Source organism: Erythrolamprus reginae, chromosome 1, assembly GCF_031021105.1.
Source record: "Erythrolamprus reginae isolate rEryReg1 chromosome 1, rEryReg1.hap1, whole genome shotgun sequence".
In the NCBI taxonomy this organism is placed as follows: Eukaryota; Metazoa; Chordata; class Lepidosauria; order Squamata; family Dipsadidae; genus Erythrolamprus; species Erythrolamprus reginae.
Genome location: NC_091950.1, coordinates 121084847 through 121112502, shown reverse-complemented (window position 1 = coordinate 121112502; position 27656 = coordinate 121084847). Strand labels below are relative to the sequence as shown.

Here is a 27656-nt window from a genome sequence, read left to right as displayed (position 1 = left end):
TTCAAGTATCACAATGTTTATTGATAGATACAAGTATATAAAATCAGGGCATGAACATGTCTTGATAAATTAAGTAGACTTAATTCCAATACTATCATAGGGACCAATTCTGTTTCTCACCATTTTATTTCATACCCACAAAGACCACTTCCAAGGGCATCTATCCACCTCTTCAAACTGATCATTTTTGTGCAAGTAAACCATGTTTCTTTTTAAAAGACTTGTGCACTTGCCCAGGCTCAAGGATATTAAAATCTAGCACATAAAGCCCATTACTAGAGGTAGAAATACAGGCAATATACTATTACGGCAACCACCATCAATTACAGTTAAGGATTCTCTGTAACAACCAAATGGATAATCAAATATTGCAACAACTCAAGTATTACACTGAGCAAAGTGCATTTCTACAGTATTCAGTGTTGCTATTCAGATTTCTAACGAACAGCCTATGGTAACTGGCATCAAAGAAGATCCTTACACAGACTGCTTCTGAACTTATGATGTAATTATTGCATGCTGCTAATACACTGTTATCTAAACATTAAAGATATTCTAAAATATTTTATGATAGACTATGATTAAGACATACTACAAAAACCCTTATGCAGAAACAAGTCCTACTGACCCGCTACTGCTTTAAATATTGTGAAAATATTACAGCGGAATGAGTTTTCGCAGTGGTTAGGTCAAATGCAGTTACATCATAGCAACAGTATGTTTGCACAATTTAAGGCTTTGGCTGGTTTAATCAGCATCTTCTTCAGATTCTTCTTCCTCTGCTGTTTCCAGCCAGGTCAACCACTGGTTTACCTGCAATTAAACCCAAATACTATTATTAGAATGAGAAAAAGGAAAAGTGAAATTAAAATGTATCTGGGGATTAACTACTTATACAAATTATTGAAAACAGGAGGCATAATCTCATGACTCTAATTTTAAACTTTATAGAAATCTGATTTTTTACAGTATATTCTGTTTTCCCTAATGCTGCAAGCCGCCCTGAGTCCCCTGGAGAAGGGTAGCCTAGAAATCCAAATAAATAAATAATTAAAAAAACTACTAGTACAATGAGGTGTTTTGCTTAAACCTTTTGTTAAAAATATAGTAAGATAATTCACCTGGAACAAAGCTTTGCCTTTCCCTGGAAACTCTTGAGTAATATCTTCTTTCCATGCCAGAAAAGCTTCTTCTTCAATGATTTCCATATCATAGAAATGCACAAAGAAGCGCAGCAACATGCCTGTAAGAAAGATGTTGAATTTTTTACTTAAGGTCTTTTAAAGCACAATTTTAAGCTATTTCTTTAGCATTAGTGGCACTAAAATTTACTATTGTTGTCATTTCACTTAGTCTCAAAAAAATGTGGTTAAGCAAACCTGACACCAACTTATACAAACCCCCTCCTCTAACTGCATGAATATAGGAACATCTCCTTGAAATCGCTCTCATCCTGATGTCATATCAAATGCTCATGAAACAAGTTTCATGAAGCCAAAGGTTTTATTCTTACCTTTTGGAAAATTGTTGTTGTAGCAGTGCACTTGGAGTGCATACAGGGCACTCACTTGTAGATCAACATGGTCATGAAGGAATTTCTGCATAACTGGCTTAAAAGAAAGAAGCAGCTGTTTTTCTTGCTCCAACTGTTCTTTAGAAGGAGTAGACGAAGAATCTGGTTCATCATTAGGTGGATTTACTTCACTAGAAATATACTGCAAGAAACTGAAAGAATTGGAAGGAAATTGTTTACCATACTCATCCATGTAAAGCAACAGAAAAGCAAGATTTTTCTTTGTTCAGCATATATAAATAGATAATAGAATAAAGAAACAATCCCACCATAAACAATCCCACCATTGCTATAATCAGCTTATACTATCTTTAGTTCATGCGTGACGTGCAAAAATTGGTTTTGGTTGAATTTCTCACCTGGTCATCAAAATATTAACAAATCCCTTATCTACATGTAGTTTTGGTGAAATGTTGTCTTTAATCCATTTATAGATTGCTTGAGGGGATGGGTCCAACTTAATTTGCTTCAGTAGCTCCTTTTCCAGTTTCAGAAGTGGAAATAAGAAGCTAAGTCCTTTCCCTTCCAATATCTCCAGCATACGATCCTTATTCTGATCAATCTCTGTAACATATAGATACAAAACTGTCCCAAATATTCTTTGTGCTTGTCAATTTAATATACTATACATTCATACTTTACCACACATTAAAAAAACATTTTCTAACTAGATGTTTATTATAGTTACCCATCTACTTCCTAATTCCCTCCCTATACTAGTGTACTCATTCCTTACCTGGCAGCATCTTTTGCATGTTCACTTTGCTCTGTTGGAAAAGATCAGTTAGCCATTCTCGATCCTGCAGCTTGGCTAACTGCTGAAGGCAAAGTAGGAAGAGGGGAAAATGGGTGCCACTTTCCAATGGTTGTGCTAGTTCAGAGATGCTCACGAGTTCTGAAATTATGGCACGAGCTGCAAACTGTGCTAGATAGGATTTTACCAGAGGGATGTCTACCTCTAGTTTAGGGCACTGGTCCAATACATTTAGGAATGCCTGAAAAAAAGTTTACTAGCATTAATTACCTTCTCTCATGTCTGGTTCTGACAACAAACAATGCAAAGACATTTCAAAGTGTACTTATGAATATATGCATTACCTGCATGAAGTTCTCACTAGTAGCTATCCCTTCCTGCTTAAGTAAATTGATTAATGCACTTGCTTTTTCTTTATCTTCATCTGATCGATCTAGTGATTGAAGTATTATTTTGCTCAGCATCTCAGATATAAAATGTTTTGGTGCCCTCATTTCTCTCACACTGTTAACAGCATCATTGGCATTTCCATTGTTCAAATATTCAGTTACAACAGTTTCCTAAAAAAGGAGGAAAAAGGTTTTTTTTTAATTTTCTCCAATTCTTTAGAATTATCATATACTGTAGTTTGAGAGCAGACTAAATGAACTTACTGTTAACTTGAGCAGCTCTTCCTTGGAAGGTGGTGGCTTTTTAGTTGTCTTTGCAGGCTTCTCCTGAATAAGTGGCGGATTTGTTTTGAGACCAAGTTGAGGTGGCTTAAAAAACAAAACACCAGAGGTTTACAGGTGTGTTTATTAACACTAATACATGAATCTTAAATACTTGCTAGTTTCAACCTGCAATTTTAAGCATTCTTTTACCAAATCTTAATTAGTAGAGCTCAATGACACTGTGGCAAAACAATCGAATCCTGGAAAGGCTAACAAAGGCTTTGACTTTCATGAATGTCCTTAAGCATATATATTGTGAAAAGACACTATTATTAGTTGTCCCAATTAAATCTCACTGTTTACCTGGATTTACTCCCAAATTAGCGAATATTGTGGAATTACCCCACTTGCCACTGATGCTGCTGAACCCTCGTGGGTCAGCCATCTTTGCTTTTTATCTCTCTCTTGGTCAAGGCAGTCTTGTTCCAAAGGAACCTTGCTGCGGCATCTTTATTTCTCTTTAAATTTCTCTGCTGCTTGGAGTATACCCAGCCTGAACTGGGCAGTGACTCTACCCCCCCCCCCCCCCCCCGGGCTGTCTGAGCATTTCTACTTGGGACCTCGACTCTGCCTGGAGTCAAGATATGTAGCTCTTTCGGAGCCCCAGAAATTTTAGCTTTAATATTGCTTCTGATATTATTTCATAGAAACATAGAAGTATGACGGCAGAAAAAGACCTCATGGTCCATCTAGTCTGCCCTTATACTATTTTCTGTATTTTATCTTACAATGGATATATGTTTATCCCAGGCATGTTTAAATTCAGTTACTACTACTCTTTCAGAAAAATAATATTTTCTCAGGTTGCTTTTGATCTTTCCCCCAACTAACTTCAGATTATTTAACCCTTTAATATATTTAAATGTTTTGATCATGTCCCCCCTTTTCCTTCTGTCCTCCAGACTACTGTATACAGATTGAGTTCATTAAGTCTTTCCTGATATGTTTTATGCTTAAGACCTTCCACCATTCTTGTAGCCCGTCTTTGGACCCGTTCAATTTTGTCAATATCTTTTTGTAGGTGAGGTCTCCAGAACTGAACACAGTACAGTGGTCCCCCGAGTTTCGCGACCTCGATCATTGCGAAACGCTATATCGCGATTTTTCAACCCGGAAGTAAAAACACCATCTGCGCATGCGCGCCCTTTTTTCTATGGCCACGCATGCTTAGATGGCGCCGGGCAGATCAGCTGCTGGGCGGCTTCCCTGGGTCTTCCCCCTCTTGCTGGCGGGAGGGCGAGCGGCGGGCATCAGCGAGGAGTTTGCGTGGGCGGCGGGGAAACCCCAGCGCCGCTTCGCAGCTGAGTCCTGAAGCCAAACGCGGAAGTTCGCTTCAGGACTCAGCTGGGAAGCGGTGCGAGCGAACGGCGTGGGTGGGCGAAGGGCGGGCGTGCAGGCAGGCGGCGGACAAGCGGCGGGCGCGGCAGCAGCGAGGAGTTTGCGTGGGCGGCGGGGAAACCCCAATCTTCGGCTCCTCGCTGCTGCGGCGGAAGTAAAAACATCATCTGCGCATGCGCACCGCTACTTCGCGAAAAACCGATCATTGCGAGGGGTCCTGGAACGGAACCCTTGTGATAATCGGGGGACCACTGTATTCCAAATGTGGTCTCACTAGCATTCTATACAGTAGAACCCCGACTTACGAGACTAATTGGTTCCGGAAGGAGGCTCGTAAATCGGAACGCTCGTATGACGAAACATTGTTTCCCATAGGAAACAATGTAAAGTCAATTAATCCGTGCAACAACAAAAAAAAACCGCTGCCGCCGAACGCGGAAGTTAGCGTTCGGCTTCAGGAGACAGCTGCGAAGGTGCGCGCGTGTTTTAAAACGTGGCAGCCGGCCTGGGGGGCTCGGGGGGAAGCCCCCGAACCCCCCAGGCCGGCTGCCACGTTTTAAAACACGCGGGATACGAGCGCCAAGGAGCTGTCTCCTGAAGCCGAACGCGGAAGTTAGCGTTCGGCTTCAGGAGACAGCTCCTTGGCGCTCGTATCCCGAATGTGAGCTCGGGAGGCGAACAAAAATGTCGCTCCCCTCCCAGCTCTTATCTCGAGTAGCTCGTAAGTAGAGCTGCGCGTATGTCGCGGTTCCACTGTATAGTGGGATCATAATCTTCCTCTTCCTGCTTGTTATACCTCTAGCTATGCAGCCAAGCATCCTACTTGCTTTCCCTACCGCCTGACTGCACTGTTCACCCATTTTGAGACTGTCAGAAATCACTACCCCTAAATCCTTTTCCTTTGAAGTATTTGCTAACACAGAACTGCCAATACAATACTCAGATTGAGGATTCCTTTTCCCCAAGTGCATTATTTTACATTTGGAAACATTAAACTGCAGTTTCCATTTCTTTGACCATTTATCTAGTAAAGCTAAATCATTTACCATATTACAGACGCCTCCAGGAATATCAACCCTATTGCACACTTTAGAGTCATCGGCAAATAGGCAAACCTTCCCCTATGTCACTCACAAACATATTAAAAAGAATAGGACCCAGAACAGACCCTTGTGGCACACCGCTTGTAACCTGACTCTGCTCAGAATACTCGCCATTAACAATAACTCTCTGATGTCTACGCTTCAGCCAGCTGCAAATCCATTGAACTATCCAGGGATTAAGTCCAATCTTCACTAATTTATCTATCAGCTCTTTATGTGGAACAGTATCAAAGGCTTTGCTGAAGTCCAGGTAGGCAATATCCACGGCACCACCTTCATCCAACACCTTTGTGACATAGTCAAAGAAATCAATGAGATTAGTCTGACATGATTTGCCTTCAGTAAAGCCATGCTGATTTGGGTCCAATAAGTTATTGTTTTTTAGGTGCTGATTTATCCTCTTTTTGAGTAGAGTCTCCATCATTTTAACTACAACGGATGTCAAGCTAACTGGCCTGTAGTTACCAGCTTCTTCTCTACTGCCCTTCTTGTGAATAGGCACAACACTGGCCATTCTCCAATCCTCAGGAACTTCTCATGTTAACAAGGATTGGTTAAACAAATCAGTCAGGGGGGAAGTAATGACAGATCTGAATTCTTTAAGAACTCTGGGGTGGATGCCATCTGGACCCATTGCCCTATTTATCTTTAATCGTTCAAGTTCTTCTAAGACATCGGCTTCTAAGATCACTGGAGCTGAATCCGTACAGCTGGAAGCAATGCTATATCCCTCTATAGTATTATTTTGTAAGGTGTCTTTTGAGAAAACTGAACAGAAGTAGCTATTGAAATGGTCAGCGATCTCCTTATTCCCATTAATGCATGTATTATTCCCGGTACTAAGCTTCGTGATGCCGCAGATTTTCTTCTTATCACTAATATATCTGAAGAAGGTTTTATCCCCCTTCTTTACAGATTTGGCAATTTCTTCCTCTTTTGAGGCTGTGGCTTTCTGTGGCTATTGGTGAGCCCGCCAAACAGCTGTAGCCCAGCAACCTATGCATTTGCATCAGGGATTTTTAAATCGCTAACCTGGCAATCAGTAATAGCTGTGCTGCTTTTTCGGAAGCTTGTCAGGCAGCTGTGGGGCTAAGTAGTAAGTCAGGCAGCTCCCTAGACTAGCAGAGCCTGCCTAGTCGTTAGCAAGTTGCGAAGTTTATTCACAGTGTTGGAGCTAACTGATCTGAAGAATCTAAGGAAATCTGCTCTTCTTTATCAGCACCGCTTCTGTACGTCATCTGCTGGAAGTCAGACTCAAAACTGGGGCCAAAGACCTGATTGAGTCAGATTCCAAGCAGAGGGAGCAGTTAACCCATTCCTTGAATTCTCAACTCAGCACACTGGAGAATGACTTAAGGGAGATGTGCTGCAATGCACTGAAGTGCCTCTAGAAGACACAATAGCCTCAGATATGCAATCATCACAATAGAAATTAGGCTGTAGTCTTAATTGTTCCCACAGCATTATTTTAATACGTTAAAAATGCATATGCTTCATAGAAAGCAACTGGTACAATGAATATATTCAATAAATCTTTGATTAAAATATTAGAGAAACATTTACCTGTCCCAGAGGTGGCGTCTGAGTACGTTGTGGCTGTGCACTGGGAGGAATCATAGTTATCTGGGGCTGAAGCTTTGGCACTTGGTTTTTGTTTACTACAAAACACTGAGCAGGTCTGAGACTAATCTGTGAAAAGAAGCTGGGTATTAGAAATATGGAGTATGGTTCTATTATGTTAGCAGTGAAAACTACCCATAGAAGAGTTGCTTGTTATTTACAAACACTGCTAAGTTATAGCAACAATATTTTTGAGAAAATAATTCATTACAAGTTTATAATGGCTTTTTGTATTTTCATCCAGCAACATAAATTACTTCAACAGCTCGTTTATGATTAACGCATTGCCCTCATATCTCATAATCTTGCTCATAGGATGCTGGAAACTCCAGGGGGGGGTGGCGGGGGGCGGAGAGGAAGAGTGAAACTCCAAGAAAGGGGGGTGAGAGCAAGAGGAATGAAGTAAAAAGATAAATAACTGGGGGGAGAAAGTGAATAGCAGGAAGGTAGGAGAGTTCCAGTATTGATCCTCGTAATAACGCGTCTTGTTATAATCATTGGGCATCTTTTAAAGACTGTGCCTATTCTTTTTCAAGGGCATACCTCATCTGCATTAAGCTGTCCCTTCTTAGAAAACCGTGGAGGCATATCCTTAGACTGTCCTTGTTGAGACAGAAGTCCCTGATTTTGATTATGGTATAGTTGGCTTTGCCCCTGTTTTCAAGACAATGAAAAGAAAAATAAAGACTATAACAGCGTAAACTTTTCCTTATCATAAAAATATGTTTTCATATATTCTATGTGTACTGCATTTTACATCTTGTTAGGATTTCTTCTACCATGATGAAAATATTACTGTCTTACCTTCCAATCAGTTCTAATTTCAAATTTTTCCTCACAACAATTCTGTCAGGTAGGTTGGATTTAAAAAACTTGCCCCCAGGTTGTTCCCTGATCTTCCCTGGCTAAGAGTGAATCTAGGTCTCACTAATTATAAGCTAGCATTTTAAATATCTCAACTGTTACAGATGGGTTGTTTTATAAACAAGTTGATTCAATTTAATCTAATTAAAAGAGAAAGTATTAATTTTCAGGTTTATGACTCAATTCCAACAATTACATCGGTGCTTCCCAAACCTGAATCAATTATCCCAAATTGGATAAAAATGGTTTTTCTTTTCTCATGAACCCATTATCCATAACAGGTATATTTAAATTGCCTTTAAAAGATTGCCACCATGTACTAGAATATATTTTAAAATCTCTCAATTTTTCCTATTAAGACAAAAATTGATGAAATCATCAATAGAAATTTGTTGAAATGACAAAAGATAATTTAATATTGTCTTTGTAACACAGGTAATCCTCAAATTATGACTATTCTTCCATTCACCATTCAAAGTTATGACATTACTCAAGGGAAGGGATTTAGTAGTGGTCCATTTAAGTTAGATTAAGACTTTCTGATAAGTGATTTTTAGGTCATGAAGGAAAATTATATTATAGAAACATTCATAAAGAAAATGCATGATATAATATCGGGACGCTATTAATTATGCTTTGGATTTCACATAAATAACGGAAAAATATGTTCTTTACTTTATTCTAAATTTTAGAAACTGTAGAAAAATATTCTAAATGGAAGTGTAGCTTGAGGAAAGAAGCAGAAAGACCTAGATCAATCCCACTTTATTCCTGTGTGCTCCTGACTGACACTGGGGGGATATTTTAAAAGCACACCAGACAGAATATGGAGACAAAGAGAAGTACTTTTGTTAAATACAAGGGGAGTTCCATGTTTTGTTTTTACCTTCTAGAAGATGGGAAGTATACAAACATCAGGTGCAGACATAATGCCTTTTTGGAGAAGCAGCTAGGGGTACTAGACACAAACTACCATATTTTTCAGAGTATAAGGCATACCTTTTCACCAGCCAAGAGGGTGAAAACCTGGGTGTGTCTTATACAGAGAACAATGTATATTGCAAGAAAGCCACATCAATTTTAACAGCATCTGTACAAATATAGTCTGAAATGTAACAGTGCCATGTTGTAGTATAAAGCAACTGAGTTAGACCTTGACTTAGCTATCTTGGAGAGTAGTGTGATTACATTTAAGAAAACTTTTTGGCATTAATATTCTGCCATAATGTGCATTTCTTCAATTCTTTGCTATTTCTATGGGTCTGGCAAACATGCTTAGAAATATATAGCAGTGTATATCATCTGTAGTTTACTGTGAGGCAAAGGCAGACTTTTTTTCTTTCCCCAAACTAAGATGTCTTATACTCCGAAAAATACGATAATCCATCCAGCTGTTGTGAAAAATGTATTGGACCTCAAAACATGCTTGAGGAACAGTAGTGGCAAGCTCCAAGAAGAAAAAAAGCAAGCCAGGCAGAGGAGATTGGAGAGATGACAGAATGATACAAAAGAACGAAACTTGTAAAACCGAGCTTTGTTTCCTTCGAGCTTTGGAATAGATTCCCTGCTGTTGTTGTTTCTGGACTTCTGGATGAACTGCAGCTGCCACAGGAGGCAAAGATGGCTACACAAGTTCTGCAAAGCGGACAATTCCAGTGTCTGCCTTGAGGCAACAGCAAAAGGAGATGCTTATTTGAGACTTCCTATTGAGGGACCAAAGCATCAATCAGCAATGAGCTAGCGGTCTTATCAAGAGAAAGGTGCTGCCTTTCACAGGCTCACATTTGGGATGTATTAGAAAATGTCTGACTCCTAAACCTCACTGAAGAATAGTCCTTTTTACTCATTCTGGTGGGAATAAATAGCAGTGTTGAAAGCATTGCAAGATTATAAAGCATTGGGCTGTTGTTTAAGTTTAAAAAGAAAAACAAAACATATTGAAGATATTAGAGATATTATTTGTTAATTACTTGAAGGAATATTAATGATTAAATTAAAATATAAGAAAATTGATTTATCTGGATGATAAAATTAGAAATTAGGCAACATGGAAAAATGATGCATACCGAAATGAAATAAGTACGAATTTAGAACTTTTTGTGATTATATGTTATTATATATGTTAACATGATACTGCCTTTTATTGTAATGAAAATCAGATGGTACATTGCATTGTATGATTGTAGGTGGAGAGAAAAAATAAATTATTCCCCAAAAACCTTCCTTGTTGAATGAAGGCTGTGAACCCTGAAGCAAAATAAATTTCACAAGGAAAGTTAAAAGCAACGTAAAAATTTGGGGGGGGGGGGGGTGTTTCCCCCAGTTTTGTCAGAGGAAGAAAACCATGATGGACAACTAGATTGTCTGGGACCAGACATATCCAAGAGCCTTAAAAGAGTTTAGCTATGAAGAATGATTGTAGTGCCAAAGGAGTAGTAGGACAAGTTTGGGAAGACGACTCAGGTGACTATAGACCTATAAGCTTGTTGCTGATATTGGGCAAACTCCACAACAGAAATGACTGTTAATCATTTAATCAAGTGCTTATAAAGATGACATAATGTAAGCTGTCTGCATTACTGTTTAAGGATATAAGCTTAGCTGAACACACACAAGAACACAAGGCTCTGTGTTGTTCAACAGACTTACAAAATGGGTTAAAAACAAGAAAAGATTAAGTTTTTGCCTAATAACAAGACAAATTAAGAGGACAATATCAGGATTCAAGAGGTGACAAGATGAATTTTAAGAAGAATGAGCTGTATGTGAAATGTCTGGTAAATTGCAAAAAGATTATGAGCTAATAGCATAATGCAGCTCCAGGAAAAACACAATTTTAATTTGCATTAATGATAGTACAGTTTGAAGATCTAGAGAACTATTTCATTCTCTTCTAACAAAGTCACTTACTGGATTTTTCAAGAAGGATTTGCCTAGCTCTCCAAAGTGGGATTGAACAGGAGCCATGAGGTGTCCCCCATGGCCATTGAAAAGTTGATTTGACCGGTGTCGCCCCATGGTAGGTGAAAATCTGTCTTGAATAACTCCCGGACCAGTACCAATTCCACTACCTGAATTTATAAAACACAGAAAAGACAAGAGGATTTTATCTCAGGATATCTTTATCAAAATAATTAATGTAAGTAAAAAAAAAATCTTCTCTTTAGTAATTACCAGGCATTTGTCCAAACATATCAGCAAGCCCTCCAAGTGGATCCCTGTCAAGTTTCATCCTGGGTGGCATAAACGGTCCCTCCAGAAAGAAGTCACTTCTCATTCCTTGAGACAAAGGAGGAGGAATAAAAACTCCCAGATCCTTAAAAAGAAAGTCAGTTGGAAATCAAATTAAAAGCAGCATTTCTTAATACATTTCTCATTATATTAATGAGCTGCACAGCTAAATAATCCGTAACTTGTGAAATACTTACTTTCACAGCATCTTGACGGATTTGATTGATAGTCTTTGGTCCATTGTCAAGAAAAGCTTTGCGAGGAATCCAATTGTGTTCTCTCAACTCCACAGTATCCTTCAAGGATTTAACAGATTATTAGCTTGAAGGCATATGCTAGATTTGTCACAGTAAACAATTTTATACTCTTACCTGCAGCAGGAAACGAATCCTTGCCGGCAATTCCTTACACATCATCAAGGAGCGCATACGGGCAAAGTACTGATCCATTAAGGACTGTTGAGAAATAAATTCATTAAATTTGGCAAATTATCAAACAGAACAAACTTAATATGTACAAGTTATTTTTATTTGCTAATTAAATATTGTTAACTTCAATATTTTATCTACAACAGCCTATCCTAGAAAGGTGCATACTAATAGCATAAATACAGAAATATACGTATAAAGGTAAAGATTCCCCTGGCACATATGTGTTAGTCGCTCTCGACTTTAGGGCATGGTGTTCATCTCCATTTCAAAGCTGAAGAGCTACTGCTGTCCAAAGATATCTCCAAAGCCATATGGCCAGCATGACTAAACACCGAAGGTGCACGGAAAACTGTTCCCTATTTTTCTACTTGCATTTTTACAGGCTTTCAAACTGCTAGTTTGGCAGAAGTTAGGGCAAGTAATGGGAGCTAATTCCGTTACGCAGCGCTAGGGATTCGAATAGCCGAACTTTCTGATCAGCAATCCCAGCATCTTAGTAACTGTGTTCCTATACAGAAATAGACATTATTCCTTACCTGAATGCCTCTTCTTGTCTTGTCTGGTGGAACCAGCCTTCAGAATGGGTTTGACCTCAACCAATCAGCTTGAGGAACGAGTCAATGTGCATGCTTGCCAGGATCCGCCCAGTGTAGCCCAGATCTGACACACCCTGAAGACTTAGACTCAAGCGTGGCAACTCAGTGCCAAATACATGACTGAATAGACTCCCTCGCCCAACTTGAGAACAAAAACCTTGTAATACCTAATACACTAATATAGTACAGATACAGTCAGGGATGGGAACTGAGGGATGGTTCCACTGGTTGAGAAGAGGCATTCAGATACGGAACAATGCCTGTTCTCCATCCTGGAGTGGAACCAGCCTTCAGAATGGGACATACCAAAGCAGAGGTCTGGGGGGGGGGGGCGGGAGTCATCCTTGTAAATGTTCACTACTTGTTGTAATACTCTCCTGCCAAAGGCGGTATAAGCAGAAGCATGAGAATCAATTCTATAGTGGTGAATGAACTGAGACGGGTGAGCCCATGTGGCTGATCAACAGACCTCCTCTAAGGATGCCTGTATCATCCAGGTAGATGTAGTGGCTGTGCTTCTGGTGGAAAGTGCCATGGGACCTTCGGGAACAGGCAGGGAAGCTAGCTGACAGACTTTAGCAATGGTACTTCTGATCCAGTGGTCTATGGTGACCAACGAGGCTCGGTCTCCTCAGGATCTAGGGTAGAAGCTGACGAAGAGGGCCTGTCTTCCTGAGGTGTTTTGGGTGGTGTAGATAAATTTTGAGCACTCTGTGCACGTCCCGAGCGTGCCAATGGTGTTTTGCTGGGTGTACCGGACAGGTGCAGAAAGATGGAAGAATGAGCTCTTAAGATCGATGGAATATGAAGTTTATCTCAGGGAAGGACGGATTGAGCCAGGGAACCACCTTGTCCTTCTGGAAGATGCACAGGTCCTTCCTGAAAGAGCCAAGTTCTGACATATGTCGAGCCGAAGTGATGGCCACTAGGAACGCCAGTTTGAAGGACAGATACTTTAATGAGGCCTCCCTAAGAGGTTTGTAGGGTGGGCCTATTAAAAGACGCCAGTACTAGGGGGAAATTCCAAGTGGGGTAATGATGGATCATCGGTGGCTTAATGTCAGTCACCCCCTTGAGGAAATGGCGGATTGGCGGAAGCTTGGATAACGATTCACCCTGGACTAATGAAAGGGCCGCCACCTGTCTGTGAAGAATGTTTGGAGCAAGGCCTTTCTTAAGGTCATGTTTCAGAAACCTCAGTATTTCGGGTAGGGGAATACTGAGTAGAGAAAACCCTTATTTGGAACACCAGTCAATTTCCAAGGAGTCAGTTGGAGCCAGGCGGGGTCTGGGTGATGTAGAGTTCCCTATCTGAGCATGTCTTCTGGAAAGGGTAGCTACCACGGCCAGCTGACTGAAAGCACTTGGAGGTTTGTAAACCAAAGGTGGTGTGGCCAGAATAGGGTTACAATGATGATTTCCGCCTGTTCTGACAAGATCCTCTGCAGGAGTTCTGGTGTTGCCAGGAGTGGTGGAAATGCATATAATAGCCCCCAGGGCCACTGACTCCTAAGAGCGTTCACCGTTTTTGCTCCTGGAGACAGGAAATGGTAAAAGAGTTGCGTGTTGGTGGGAATCACAAAAAAAGGTTGATCAGGGGAGTTCCGAATCAACGGCATATCTTTTGGAATACAAATGGCTTGATTCTCCACTCCACCTGATCCACCTGTTGACAGCTGAACCAGTCTGTTTGTGTTGGAAACTCCCGATATGTGATCCTAAGGTGTCTCTCTACCCGCAGGCCCAGCTTCATTGCTTCTGCTTGCAGTAACATGGAACATGTGCCTCCGTAGAAATGTTGCCTGTCAGCACCAGGACATCGGCACCCGTCATAAGGTGCCGAAATTGTTTTAGGGCTAGGGACACAGTTCCAGCCAGGAGTGTGAAGATTCTGTTTCCGACCACTGACCTCGTGCCATGAGTCCCTGGGAGTGAGCTCCCCATCCTGTAAGGCTTGCACTGTTATCACCATAGTTTTGTGAGAAATGATGAAGGAGCTGCCTTGAGGATGGGCCATGACTTCTGAGTCCTGACTACTTGGTTTCCTGTTGCTCTGATGCTCCCCATAGATTTCCATTTGGGAATGTTAGTGGCATCAAGTGCTGTTGGATTCCTTCTATGGGCACAGGCTGTTGTCCTGCATCAGTTTTTGGGTTAGGAGCTGCCTCCACCTCTGCTTGTGTTCTATTGCAGGGTTTCTGGAGGACACTATCACGTCTCTATTCTGCCTGGAGAGTAGCTTGCGATGGCTCCCTATGCGATCTCCTGGACCTAGACATCCAGCGTTCTGAAAACATAGGTGAATGATCTGGGGAAGAGAATTTCTGACAGGTCCCTATTGGTTTTCTTGCTCCTCTTTCCCCCCACCTTGCCTTCAGTGGCATACTGTTGGAGGTGGGGTTTGGAAGTCCTGCCCGATATTTAAAATGGCTGCCTCATTTTAAACTCACAGGATGAAGTCAGGGGGAGGGGAAGTTATTTCCTACCCAATCGATGTGCTGCTTTCCAATCTGTCCTGCCGTTGGATTTGAAGTAAAGCGATCCCACATGATAGGAAGCCCCCTCTTCCTAAAGTAATCTATTTTAAAAAAATATTTAATTCCTAATTTAGATCTAAAGGACACTTTCCTCAGGAGGGAGTCCAGCCATGACCTTCCCGCTGAAGGAAAGGGTCAGATTTGGGCTATACTGGGCGGATCCTGGCAATTATGCAAATTGACTGACTTGTTCCTCGAGCTAATTGGTCGAGGTCAAACCCATTCTGAAGGTTGGTTCCACTCCAAGATGGAGAATATGTATGTATGTATGTATGTATGTATGTATGTATGTATGTATGTACGCATGCAATGCTACTTACCTTGGCTTTTGCATGGTCTAGTCTAGGTCCTACTGTCCTCATTATCTGACAGAGGCACTCCAAATCCTCCCCCATATCCTTGAGTTGGACTCTCTTCTTCTTTTCCAAAAGCTGGGTAATTTGAAATGATAGAATAATTAAAAAAAATACTGTCATTTTACAACTTATTTTTATAAGACGTTTATCAATAAAATCATTATTCAATAACATTAAGCCATACACCCAAGCAGCAAAACAAATGTTTTCACTCAAGAACCTATGGCCACACAACATACACAATTCCATTTCTGCCTAGTGTTTTATGCAAATTTAACATTAGATTTTATCTATAAACTACTGCAAAATGTTAAGGATTCCTCACACCAGCACAATTGGTTCCTTTGATTAGCAACATTTTCATGAGAAATCCAACCACATGAAAATACAATGAAGATAACGGTAAGGATCCTTTAGTTCTGACTAGTGCTTTACATTGGCGATAACATGACCTAGAATTTTCTAAAATTTACCCAGATTTCTCAAGAAGATCGAATAGATTTTAAGGTTTTGTTAGCCAATGTGAAAAAAGAATAATTTTTATTTTAACAGTGTTTGCACACTATGTAGTCACTAGCAGATACCACTTAATCCCCCCCCCCAAGTACATTACTAGCTATCTCACTAATGAGGTTTACATAGTCAAGATTAAAAAAAACACCTACTTACTGTTTTGATGCACTTATGAAGGATAGATTCATGAATAAGATCAAGCTTGCCAAGTTCTCCAATGAATTTGATGTTTCCCAGCATCTTGATCTTAGCAATAGCTCTCTGTTCCTCCTCCTCTGGGAGGAGGGGGCCATCTGTCTTATCATAGACTAAAAATAGAAATAGATTTTAGACACTGTTCCACTTATATGACAAAAAACAAGCAAATCAAGAAATACAGTATTCTGAAACTTACTATCAACATTTCTGGTTCGGTTTTCAAATTCATCTTGAAGTTTAGAAATTAAGAGGCGTCTGAATGTCTAGGATTTAGAATGTAAACATTTTAATGTCTTGTTTTTTTTAAATACCAATTCTCATATCTTTAGTCCAAAAGAGAATTATACTCACTGTGCTTTGCTTCTGTCCTGGATGACTCTCTGCGGATGGGCCATCAAAGTTGGGTGCATCTTCTGCCAGTCGCAGACATAGTTGAGCATATAGCGAGCTATACTTTGGCTCTTCAAGGGCTTTGTCTACGATCTGAGAGCAGAGACTTCATAAATTATATGGAAGTTTAATATTTAAAACCTGAATTTTTAAATAATCCTAGCTAATCCTATCCAGTTTTACTGATGTTTCAAAAATTCATGACAACTATGCAGTGCAAGAAACTAAAATGTAGTTACGATTTCCTACCCTGCTCTTCCTCTAGACAATTAAGTAATGGGACAATCGGTATTCAAAAATACATTCATCTACCAGATAACCATGTCCAATAAATAAAATCTAAAGTATTTTAACGGGCACAACAGTGGAAGGTAAGCTGAATTTCCATGTTGATTTCTACCCTTGGAATCTGTTGGATATTATCTGAAGAATCATGACACCTGAAACACACCAGCTCAGCGTTTTTCCTCAGGCACATCAAAGCCATATTATTTGCTATGAACAGTATTCTCTTGCACTTCGAAATTTCTATCTTTACTAGTAAGATAGGAAAAAGCTCAAATGATTTATGTAATCTTATATAAACATATATAGGAAACAGTGCCATCACATAGTGATCATTTGAGAATAATTCATTCTCTAAGTTGCTATTTTATAATACAACTCTTATAATATTCATGTTCACAGTTCACTGAATACGCAAACTGTACATTTTAGAAACTTTGAACAATTATACCTGCTGTACATAATAGAAATTTTATTAAACAGGATTTTTTCTAATAAATGTATGTTATCTTACCAGCAGTATGATCCCCTTTAGGATGAGTTTAGACTCTACACCCACATTGAGGAGCTCAAGGCATAGCTTGTCAAACTTTTCAGGAGTAAGCTTATTTAGTATGCTAAAGGAAAGGAAACAAATCAAGAGTTTTATTAGTCAAGATTCGACTTGTTTACTGCAGTTTAACTTATAAAACTTTTTGCTAGTATTAATCTTAAAACTGCAAGCAGTTTTCAATTTTAATCTGTTTAATCTTATATTATATTAGTAATTGTGTAACTGATTACTCAAAATCAATCTAGATTATAGACCAGAAACTTTGAATGTCCAGATTATAATGCTGGTTTGGCAATAAAGCAACACACTAGGTACAGGTTAAGTGGGTCCCAAAAATCAGGAAGGCTAAGAAACGAGGATACTGAAATAAAAATGTTAAACTAAAGGAAAAATATGGATCCTGAGATGAGAAGTGGAGAACTCAGGGGAGGAGGAAGAGATAAATAAAGCAAGGTATTAAGACAAGAAATGCCTAATATGAGTATCCTTTTAATAAAACCAAGACATTAAGAGCGGAATTACAAAAAGGGAAAAAATGGGTGGAGAATAATATAACAGAGATAGGATGACTAAACAGTGCCAGGTAAAACAATGCCATAAAAATTAGGACTCTGAATAAACAATGAGTGTAAAATACAAGAGAATGCAGAACAGAGTAAAAATACAAAGCCTTGAGCCTAGATTCAAAGCAGTCGGGAAACACACAAGCAAATATTATTGAATTGGTGTCAAGAGTCCAGTGGATCTATCAGAACAGTAATGAATTCTGAGAACTATAATTCAACAACATTTAGTGAATCAGTAATTCCTCCTACCCTAGACTCTGCTAACTCAACATAAAAACAATATACCAAATGAACAGAATATAGCAGCAGCTGAATTTGGGTTTTTTTTTTGTTTCTGCCTGGAATCATGAGTTTAAGAACTGTCATCAACCATTCTTAAGGCTACATAAGAAGCTGAGTTAGTTATAGTCTAATAGACTGGATCTATGGGGAAAATCCCCCACAAATAATTTGTTAATTTTTTCATTTTATCTCTATGTTTTTAGATAGGTAGGGTGATTGGCTTAAATCACCACTATGTTTCAATGGCTAAGAGATTATTTGAACATGTGTTCTCCATATCCAACCCACCTAGTCTCTATACCATGCAGGCTCCTTAGATTCTACGCTCAAAGAACTCAAGAACAGCTTTAGAAAATTGTGGCTTTGCAACTAGGAAAATCTCAACTGGAAATAAATGGCTAGGAAAACAAGTATACATTCCGTGTCTTAGATGTGATCACACCTTGCTTTATAAAATTTCACTGACAATTAAATTGTTACCTCAAAACTTACCCTCTTACTTTCCTGAAGATTGCATCATGTCGTTCTTTGTCATTTGCGGAGTCGTCATCTCGTCTAGTGCTTCGTGAAGGAATCCATTTCTGAGCGTTTTGCCCTGGGGTTTTCCCCAGGAACTCGCTTTAGAAATAGAATATTAATTCATTAAAACCTAGCGTATTCCCATATAATCACCCCATTCCCCAAGCAGTGTTCCATTTGCTTTCTTATTCCTAAAGATAAATGCCAGGATAAATTTGACTCAAAAGTAGAGCATACTAAAAGCAGGCATCATTCCTACATGCAGTCCTTCTACTAATGCTATTTATATGCTAGACAAGGGCAATAACTGTCAGTCCTCCAAAGGTAAAAAAGACTTTCTCATTATTGTGAGGGCTTAGAAGACTCTAGGCCCATGATGGTGAACCTATGGCACGCACGTTGGAAGTGGCATACAGAGCCATCTCTCCGGGCACGCCAGCTGTAGCGCCTTGCTCCCTGGGTGCACCAGCTGGTCTTTGCATGCATGGGAGCGCCAGAAACCAGAAGCTCAGCTTCCTGGCACGCACACTGGGGAACTGCTCTTCCGGTTTCTGCCACACACACCCCTGCTCCTGTTCACCAACACTGCTCTAGGCACAACCAAGTAGTGCGCTGAAATATTTAGCATGCACATTATTTCTAGCAGTACCAGCTAAGGGCTTAATTCTAGCACTAGGTTTTCCTTGGTACACACGTGTGTGTGTGTGAGATGAGGGATTACAGGCCTGTAAAGCATAAGGAACACATTTGTTGACTTACTTAATGTATAAAATGCAACACATAATACTGCTTTAATGGCATGTTTAGATAGCCAGCATGAAGATCTGTTCGGACTAGACAAGGTGTCACATGTCCTCCAGCCAAAATTTCACGTGAAGCTCTTTAGGATAGGTGACATCATATAATCTATGTCAAATGTTGCTTTTCTAGAACAACTGATCTTCCTCAAGGCTAACCTGCTTCTGCTTAATTTTTTTGATCTGTCTGAATTCTTTCTTCACTCTATAATCTACCAGCAGTTATCCCAACATTCAGTGTCATCTGATTGGTTGGATAGGATGCTCTGACTCTCAGACCATGCATGTCTGCATCAGATATTACCATATTTTTTGGTATATCACACACCAGACTATAAGACACACCTAGATTTACAGGCAGAAAATAAGAAAAAAAAAACTTTTTGCCCTCCCCAACTCCCAGAAGCACTCTGCAGAGCTCTGCATGGCCTTTTTTGGGGGGCCCAAATCCCATGTGCATCATGTTTTCATCTTCCCCGGTCCCAGAAGCACTCTGCAGGTTAAAAATGGGCACATTTTGGTGAAAACGGGTCATGCGGAGCACTGCAGATTGCTTCTGGGGGTTGGGGAGGGCGAAATCATGATGCACAGAATATTTGGGAGGTCAAAAGCACCTATATTCGGTTTATGAGACACACTTAAATTTTCACCCACTATTTTTTGGGGGTGTGTGCAACTTATACTCCAGAAAATATGATACATTAGACAATGACTGCTACATTCTTGGAGTTTAAGATGGCAAATAGGCTTCAGAATGGGTTACCAGCCACTTATGTTTACAGTCCTAAAATAGAAGGAAGTTGTTTCGAATTCCAAATATTTCCTATTGTGGAATACTCAAAATGTTTGGATTTCATACTATTGGGATATTATGCATGCTTTCATGTATGCTGCATTAGAGAGAAACAAATACCAGACAAAAACTGTAACAACAAAACAGATTCATTTCATACACTTTCAATTTACATGTTTACAATGATTTTAACTTTACAGATTAAACAATGCATCACAAATCCATATAACAGCCAATATAGAATAGCAGTTAGCATGCAATATACCTGTTGCCGGCAGTCTTGGGATAGTGCTGAAGCGCACCCCTACCTCCTCCTCCGCCTGAAGAAGCACTATAAATAAAAAATAACTGCTAAAGAATTTTTTGTTTTATAAGTAGGAAACCAAAATTGTGTAGTTTAATCAGAACTATTTTATAAACTTGATTTTTGAACTTTCTTGGATAATTAGTTTCCCCCCTCTTCTGCACAGTTTAGCATTTTCTGGTAAACTGATCTGAATCAATTAATATCTGTTATATGAAACTAAAACCAGATGAAGAATTATCATATTTCTGAAGTCTCTATAAACACAACAAATACACACAAGATTCTTATTTGTTGCCTTTTAATATATGGTCTGTAAATCTGTAAAAATTCCACTAATTGTGCTGTGGTAAGCCATGTATTTAATTTCATTAGTTGTGACTAACTGCAAAAGAAAAGAAACCTTAAAGTGCTAAGCTATTTTTCTTCAGACAAAAATGCTCCTTCCCATCTGTTTCACTGCAGTTTTACTTACCTGAAACGAGAAGCACCCCCTTCTGCAATCGCACTCTCCACTTTGGCGGCTTGGCAATGAAGAATCTTCCAAAGAATAATAAATTGACAGGATAGGGAAAAACAAAACCTAGAGGGCAAGAGTTAATAGTATAAGTTTTTGATTAAGATTTAAACAAAAATAGTTTTCCAAAAGTTTTTGGTATTCAGACTCTAAATAATCATCATTTCCTATAAGCTTATATAGTTTGCCATTCCAGAATTTTAATTGACACCAGAGCCCAAGGTTTTTCCTCATCTGCATCTCAAGTCACCCTTTCCTCCTACTGATTCATATACATATGGAGATTATTTCTTTATACACACATATATGAAAGTCTTACACATTACATACATTTCAAATATTTCACAACAAATGCTATGTATAAGCAAAATCTAAGCAGTCTTACTATCCATATTGACACCGGTGTAGTATTTTACTACCCAATACAACACCCAACAAACATAATAAACATAGGCAACTTGATAAACTCAACCCAATACCAGTAACTTTCAATACCCTAAGATATACATATATATATTTATATAGATCATATATATCAGTCAGGATTCCTCACATCAAAGAAAGCGGAAGCAACACAAATACATTTTTCCAGGCAGGGACCCCTATTTGTGTCCCAACTTAAATTGCAGCTCTTTTTTGCTTTAATTAAGACGACTTCGAAGTTAAGCAAAACACAAAGGCGTCCAAATCCCACCGAGGCCCGCTACGTTTGTAACCTCCGCGGTTATTATTCCCGCCACTGACCTAGCCTTAAAAATAACGCCGGCAAGGCAGGAGAGAGATGGCGTGGAGAAACCCACCTGAAGACCTAGAAAACCTCTCGGTTTAATCCCGCCAATACTGGGAACAAACTATAGCTAGCTTCCAGCATCCTGCCCAGGTCATCCTCGATCCCTTCCTACCCGCGCTGGGCACCGCCCGACTCCAAGCTCAGGCGCAACCCCGGCAATAGGCCCGGCCTTTGTTCTCGGTTCATACAGATGGGGCATAATTTCAACTTTTCCGGAGCGAGGGGAGAGCGGCGAGAACCAAAATTGTTAGAACTATTCCACTGAGGGACTAAATACAGTTCTATCTTTCCTATGGAATAATAGGAGTCGCGGGCGAAAAATATTATGTGCTCTATTCGTCGAGCCGCGCGGAGAGCTAAAAGGCAGAGGGGCTATCCCGACACCGGGTTTGATTTCTGCCACAGTCACGACTTTCACTCCAAACCGGCCGCCTCTTTCCTTCCCTCGCACGCCGGCTGGGCGAAGACCGGTGCCGGCCGCCATTTTGTTATCGGCAAACGTGCGAGACCAATATTGCAAACGAACAAGATGGCGGCGATTTTAGGTAGCCGCCATTTTGCATACCAGCAGCCGATTCTTCATTAGCCGCCTTCGCTCGCCCCCCGCCTCGAATACCAAATCCGAGCAGTACCAGCCCCGTCGTCCTCACCTCACCCCGATTATCAATCTTTGCCAACGACGATCATTTCCTCACCTTCCCTACAGCCTCGTCAGCGTCCCCAGGACCGGCGGCGAGGGCTGGGAAAAGGCGAGAGAAGGGAGGGGGAGAGGGAGCCGGGGATCGGGGCTGGGAGAGGGAAGGGGGAGAAAACGAACGGCAGGACGGGTCTCTGATTCACCACAGCAGCTACCAAGCGCTTCTTTCCGTCACCTCCATAGAGATCGGACCCAACTCTCCGCCGCTTCTAATGCGTACTGAGACAGCCCCACTAACATTATTACACAGCGTGCAGCTAAACCCTCCTCAACAAGCCGGCTTCCAATCGCCGTCTGAGACTTTGTCGGAGTAGCCAATCACAACGAATAAAGGAGGTGGGCCCAGGGTAAAGGAGGGGGAGGAAGAGAGGTTGGTTGACGGGAAGCAGCGCCGCAGTGCAGCATCGGATTCACAAAGACCACCACCTCCTTTCTCCTGCGTAGAAAGCCGAGTCGAGGAGTAGATTGCGCAAATGGCGTACCGGGTTAATTGGGACAGGCTGTACGCCGCTCCCCCCCCCCCCCCCAGCGCCGTATTGCCTTCAGTGACAAGAAGCTGGAAGGCAAGCTCTCTCATTGAATTTGAGATGCGGCTGGTCTTCGGGACGGTTTCAACAGCGTGCGCCTTTTGCAATGGCACGCAGATGCCCCCTCCCAACACAGTTCCAGGCGAACCATTTGGGTGGGCTTTGTCTTTGTAAAAACGATATGCTTACAAGCAGCGGAGGGAATGTAGTTTAGAAGAGGTACCCGAAAAATCAGGACGCCGATTCCAAGGAGGGATGAACAGGGCTGGGCGTTCTTAAGGAAGTGCCGTGATTGTGCTCTTTCCGATATGAAAAGCAGTTACTGAACACGTTTCCTCCCCTCCTTTCCTCGTCTGATCCAAATCCATTAAAAAAAAATCAGGCTGAAGAACAATGTTCTAGAAAAACGGCTCAAGGCTTACCTCTTGGCTCTGACCGCAAATGAACTGAATAATGCATGATCTTTTAGAATAATTTCAGCAAGACTCAGCACATCTAGCTGGGCTCACAGTCAAAGTGCTGAAAATCCTACAGGGTATAATGCTGCTTGCTACATATCCGTCTTTTACATGATGTAAGCATTTGCCCCGAAACACACATCTCACTTTGGGGTTTTGAACACATTTTGAACGCTTAAAACCAAAGTATCTGGTTTTCTGTATCAAAGAAGTAAATACTTCATGATTTCCTGATGGGAAAAAAATCATTTTACTTAAAGCGGTTCTTTTTAATTTCAAGAATGGTGGTATGATAATCCAGCTCATACCACTACCAGCAATTTCACAATCATTTATTCCAAACCATGCTTGTGCAATAGTTAATGACTTCCCACCTCATGACTCCAAAAAACCACAAATTTAACACATGAATCTTAGTTATGAAATTATGTGCTTGTCAGAGTCCAATATGAATTTTGAAAAACAATACATAATGTATTGTTATGTTACTTTACTATGACCAGGTAATATATGAAGATAATCTTTCATGGTTAAGGTCTCTTGGCTAATAATCATATCTTACTATGTAGGACCTGAAGAAGAAAAAAGGAACTAGCAAAGGAGGTACAACTGGAAAGACTGCTGTTAGCTACCGTGTTTCCCCGAAAGTAAGACAGTGTCTTACTTTCTTTTTACCCCCAAAACCCCCACTACGTCTTACTTTCGGGGTATGTCTTACATTGGAAAAAAATTGAAAGGGTCGTGTTCCCGAAGGCATCTCCCCAGAGTCCAGAAGGGCAGCCACGGGACAGGAGCCTCGTGAGCCCTTTTCCAAGTTCAACCTCAGGGCTCCAAGTGGCGTGCACGTGTGGAGCCACAGACGCGTGTCGGGGAAGCGTGTGTCTGGAGGGGAGGAGCTGCTCTGCACAGTTGGGCAGCCCCACCTGCCTGCCGGAAAGGAGGCGGGCGAAAGAGGGCGCAGCTCCGGCCGCTCGCCTCGGAGCTGGTCGGCCTCGCTGGCCGCTTGCAGCCGAGCCTCGGCAGGACTCGGTTGCTGGGACGAGCACCTTCGCTGCAAGCCGCCGCCCGCTCGGCTCGCTTCGGACCAGCGCCGTCCTTCGCTTTGCCAAGCCAGGGAAGAGGCGGTGGCGCCACGGCGAGGCGAAGGCGAGGGGCGCACGGGGAGCTTGGAAGCAACGTCATCGGGCTCCCCCCGGCAATACCTCCGTGTTTCCCCGAAAGTAAGACATATGTCTTACTTTCGGGGAACGGCTTATATTAGCCGACCCCCCTGAAACCCCCGATACGTCTTACAATCGGGGGTGTCTTACTATCGGGGAAACAGGGTAGCAATAAAAACTTGGAAGGAATTTCACTGTACATACTGTAGTTTGCTTCTAGAACAGGGGTCCCTGATCTTTTGGACCTCAGGGATCACTAAATTTATCATTTTAAACCCCACAGACCACTAATATGGTCTGCCTAATGACTGGTAGGTGGGCGTGGCTAGGTGGTCATGTGAGTGGGTGGGCATAGCCAACTTGATGTCACTCACGTCATGGGATGCCTCACCAGGTTCTATTTGCCCCTCCTCTTCCAGTCTCTCCTCGCCTGCCCACCCGGACTCCTTAGGGCTCCAGTAGAAAGCAGTTGTTGGAGCTAAGCAGCCACCATGACAAAAAACAGCTGGCTCAGTTCAAATCCTTGGGACTGCCTTCTGCTGCACCAATCCCAGCGGCCAATTAGGTCCTACAGAGTCGGCCTTCTCTGGGTTCCGTCAACAAAACAATGTCGTTTGGCGGGACCCAGGGGAAGAGCCTTCTCTGTGGCGGCCCCGGTCCTCTGGAATCAGCTCCCCCCGGAGATTAGGACTGCCCCCACCCTCCTTGCCTTCCGTAAACCTCTGAAAACCCACCTATGTCACCAGGCATGGGGAAATTGATTCCCCTGGCTACCCTGCTTTATGTATGGTTTGTTGAGTTGTGTGATTGTTTTTTAATAAGGGTTTCTTAATGTGTTCTGTTTTTAATATTGGATTTGTAGACTGTACTGTTTGTTGGAAGCTGCTCCGAGTCCTCGGAGAGGGGCAGCATGCAAATCAAATAAATAAATAAATCGGATTTGACCAAGAAGGAGGCTCCTGAGGACTATGAGCATAAGCTTTCCAAGCAGAGGGAAGATCTGCAGAGCGCAAGGCCAGGTATTGTTGCCTGGAGGCTCAGCAGCCTCAGATGGTCAGCCAGTTTCTGGCCATGATGCAGTCCCTTTTGACTGTCAGCAACCAGCAACTTCCCTCCAGCCTTCACCCAAAGCCCCACACCAGAGCCTGAATGAAGGAGCCCTTAAGTTGGAATTTCTGCCCCCCTCCAACTTGCACAAAAAGACCCCGAAGGGGGAAACTCTCTACAGCAACACATGTATGTATCTGGCCCATAGGCCATAGTTTGAGGACCCCTGATTTAGTGCAATATAAAAAATGCAACTAATTTTTCTGAGGACCACCAACATTTTCATGTAGACCACAAGTGGTCCATGGACCACCAGTTGGTGATCGCTGTTCTAGAGAAACTAACTGTTGTATCCTGAAATGGCTACCTTGTAATTCCTGTAAATAGTTTGTTCCTCTTTCAGCGCTGTCTGAGCCGAAGCAGGAAGTCGCTCCTGATTGGCTCAGACGCGGCCGGCTCTAGCTTTGGCGGGAACCGCAAATATATAAAAGGAGCGGTTTCTCCAGGCAGAGCCAGTCGGTACTCGCTGAATTGTCACTTTGCCTTGCTGAGCTGTCACTTATTCTCTGAGCTGAATAAAAGTACCGATTGCTTGAACCCTGCCTCTGGGTCTACTTCACTGGCGACGAACGGACGGAAGAAACATCGCGTGCAACATGAACAAAGTCCAGATCGGCCAGGCTCCGGAACTCTTCGATCCCGAGAAAACGACCTGGGACGAATACATGGCCACCTTCGAGATCTTCCTCGAGGCGGCGGGAATACAGGACGCCGAAGCCGATCGCAGACGGGCTATTTTCCTTAATTACTGCGGCCCAGAAATCCGTGGACTGGCCCAGACTCTCACCGAACCGCAACAAGCAAGAACCGTAGCGTGGGACGTCCTACAGGAAAAGCTAGCGAGCCATTTCAAACCGACCAAACCAGCCATGGTTTTTCGGCATCAATTTTCCATGATGGCTCAGAAGGAAACCGAGTCTATCAACCAGTTTACAATGCGGCTTCGAACGGTACTTGCTCAATGCAAGTTTAAAGACCCGGAAGCTCGCCTCACCGACGCCCTGGTTTTCGGCATGAGAAGCGCCACAGTGAGAAATAAACTCCTCACCGAAGAAGAGCCGACTCTACAGACCGTGATTAAACTAGCGCAAACCGCAGAAGCAGCCGACGCAGCAGCTAGAGAATTGAAAGAGCACGGAAGGCGAGAACTCATTGCCAAGATTGACTCCGCGTCTCCCCGCGCCGTGGAAACAGACGACCTCAGCCAACCAGCTCACAGCGGGGACAACTGCCTCCTGGTACAAGACCAGCCGAGACACCATAGAGCTACTCACCCAGCCCCCTGCGCGGGCTGCCGGGGAAATCACCAGCGCTTTCTATGCCCTTTCCGAGACGCTACATGCCGCCGCTGCAACCGTAGAGGCCACATCGCCATCGCATGCAGAGCAACAGCACCAGAAGAAACATTCGCCACACCGCAATACCAGCGACCACAAAACCAGACCCCCCAATCGCGAGAAAGGAGACCATTCCGCAACTCGGGTCAAAGGAACTACTCAACCGCTAACCGCGACTACTATAGAGGTAACTCTCAATTTTCCGTGAATAACACGGCAACCAAAAAGGGGGCTAAAATTGTTATCTCACTGTTACTAAATAACCAGCCTTGCTCAATGGAGCTGGATACGGGCTCTAGATATACCATCATGCCTTGGGAGAAGTTTAAACTGTATATGCCTAATGTGTCTAAGGCTGATCTAAATCAAACCTCTTTGGTGATCAGAGACTTTCAAGGGGGGGTAATCTCGGTCCTGGGAACAGCAAATGTACCTATTGCATTCAAGAATGTCAAATGTACCCTTCCCATGCTTATTGTAACGGGGGCCAAGCACTCTCTTCTGGGTTTAGCGTGGATGGAACCGCTGGGAATCGAAATCTCGGGTGTGTGTAATGTAAACTGTGATAATATGCCTAACTTTGTGAAAGAGTTCCCTGAAGTCTTCAGCCCCACCTTGGGATTGTATAAGGGGCCCCCTATATCATTCTCTATTGACCCCAAGGTCCCACCGGTCAGACTAAAACCTCGCAGGGTCCCCCTTCCGCTTCTCCCCAAACTAGACATACAGCTGGATAAACTCATTAGC

The 27656-nt window shown here is 42.1% G+C and overlaps 1 protein-coding gene and 1 non-coding gene across 7 annotated transcripts; both read right to left on the bottom strand.

Moving 5' to 3' along the window:
- EIF4G2 (eukaryotic translation initiation factor 4 gamma 2) lies at positions 1-22621 on the bottom strand. Of its 6 annotated transcripts, none has more exons than XM_070763125.1 (22): positions 22319-22616; positions 20792-20899; positions 20278-20343; positions 18396-18521; positions 17017-17119; positions 16179-16310; positions 16024-16090; positions 15786-15937; positions 15081-15191; positions 11568-11651; positions 11394-11492; positions 11140-11281; positions 10876-11036; positions 7645-7755; positions 7045-7170; positions 2981-3085; positions 2672-2887; positions 2310-2568; positions 1933-2137; positions 1514-1725; positions 1122-1243; positions 1-813 (listed from the first exon to the last, which is right to left on the bottom strand). In XM_070763125.1, the coding sequence occupies exons 8-22, from the start codon at positions 15867-15869 to the stop codon at positions 748-750; spliced, it is 2103 nt and encodes a 700-aa protein (XP_070619226.1). In that variant the 5' UTR covers positions 15870-15937; positions 16024-16090; positions 16179-16310; positions 17017-17119; positions 18396-18521; positions 20278-20343; positions 20792-20899; positions 22319-22616; the 3' UTR covers positions 1-747. The 6 variants fall into 6 exon arrangements, with proteins under 6 accessions (XP_070619226.1, XP_070619241.1, XP_070619235.1 ...); XM_070763140.1 differs by having other exon boundaries at positions 18396-18464; positions 22319-22595; XM_070763134.1 differs by having other exon boundaries at positions 22274-22531.
- On the bottom strand, positions 7386-7606 carry LOC139158244 (small nucleolar RNA SNORD97). Its single transcript, XR_011557642.1, has one exon. It is a non-coding gene; the product is annotated as a small nucleolar RNA SNORD97 (small nucleolar RNA).
- Positions 22622-27656: the final 5035 nt, after the last annotated feature.